The sequence below is a fragment of the Triticum dicoccoides genome, chromosome 1B (assembly GCF_002162155.2).
Source record: "Triticum dicoccoides isolate Atlit2015 ecotype Zavitan chromosome 1B, WEW_v2.0, whole genome shotgun sequence".
In the NCBI taxonomy this organism is placed as follows: Eukaryota; Viridiplantae; Streptophyta; class Magnoliopsida; order Poales; family Poaceae; genus Triticum; species Triticum dicoccoides.
In genome coordinates, this window is record NC_041381.1 from 613261 (window position 1) to 614582 (window position 1322).

Here is a 1322-nt window from a genome sequence, read left to right on the forward strand (position 1 = left end):
TCTTAAATTATTGATTTTGCCACAGAATGGCAATTGTGATGTATTATCAAAAACTAAGAGTGGCAAAAGTGAAATGTCAAATTCTAGAGTGGCATAAGCAAAGTGGTCAAAACCTAGAGTGGCAAAAACAAAGTTTTCCCTATTTACAACATAAATATTCTGTAGATAGAAATGTTTCACGAAAGTTCTTTTTTTTAAACATATTTTTTTTTCTTTTCAGTTCAAAATAGTTCATATTGTCGTGAAAGTTTGCACCCACGAAATGAGCACAAATTTGTATCTATGTAAAACGTATTTGTTTTTGGACTCTTGGGAACATTTGGTTGCACCCATATTTTACATACTAATGCCATGCAAGCATTCTAAATTAAATTATAAATTTATGTTCCATAGACAAATATCACTATATTATTCATCCAAAGTGCTAATTCCATGTTATTATCAGCAGTTTAATCCGGAAATATTGAATGAGACCATGGGTGCTCTTTGGTTGAGGTATCAACAACTTAATCCAGATCTCCAGCGAAGCTTCAAATATTGCAGTATTTTCCCCAAGAGATCCAAGTTAAGAAGGGATGTGTTAGTTCGCTTGTGGGTAGCACAAGGGTTTATAAAGACCAGTTGTGCAACGGAGGACATGGAAGATATAGCTGAGAGTTATTTTCAGGAGTTAGTGTCATGCTCATTTCTTCAGCAAGGAGGAGAATGGCCTGATTGGTTTACAATTCCTGACTTGTTGCATGATTTATTAGACAAGATTAGTGGAACGGAATGCTTCAGAATCGAGAATGCAAGGAGTCAGAGAGGAGAAGGATGGAAAGGAGATGTTCCCCAAGACGTCTGCCATCTTCTTGTAGAGAATTATGATGGAGAATTGATTACTGAAAAGATCCTTGGATTGGAAAATTTACAAACACTCATAATTTATGTTGTTGAAAAGGGTACTACAGTTGAGGAAAACGTCATTGACAATATATGCAAGGGGCTGCAAAAATTGCAGGTACTGGCGGTTGCTTTTAGCCGGGAACATCTTGAAATCACCAAACCCAAGAAGTTCTCGATACCAGAATCCATTGGCCAGTTAAAGGACCTATGCTATCTTTCTTTCAGGACATTCGAATGCACCGTAATTTTACCAAGCACACTAACTAAGAAACTTCACCATATCCAGCTGCTGGACTTTGGTCGTCATGGCCATGGCCAAATTTGGGAATTTACACTTGATAACCTTATCAACCTGCGGTACATAATTTGTGAGAACTTGGAATGTCCGAGCATAGGCAGGCTTATCTCACTCCAAGCGTTACCAAGCAGCAGGTTCA

At 37.7% G+C, this 1322-nt stretch overlaps 1 protein-coding gene across 3 annotated transcripts in view; it reads left to right on the top strand.

Annotated features, from left to right (window-relative positions):
* Nucleotides 1–1322, top strand: part of LOC119314728 (putative disease resistance RPP13-like protein 1) — a 33716-nt gene that overhangs the window by 7727 nt on the left and 24667 nt on the right. For 2 of the 3 annotated variants that reach the window (XM_037589435.1, XM_037589428.1), the window contains exon 7: nucleotides 446–1317. In XM_037589435.1, the coding sequence (XP_037445332.1) occupies nucleotides 446–1317 (872 nt within the window). The remainder of the gene's footprint in view (nucleotides 1–445; nucleotides 1318–1322) is intronic. The other variant, XM_037589441.1, reaches the window with a different exon arrangement.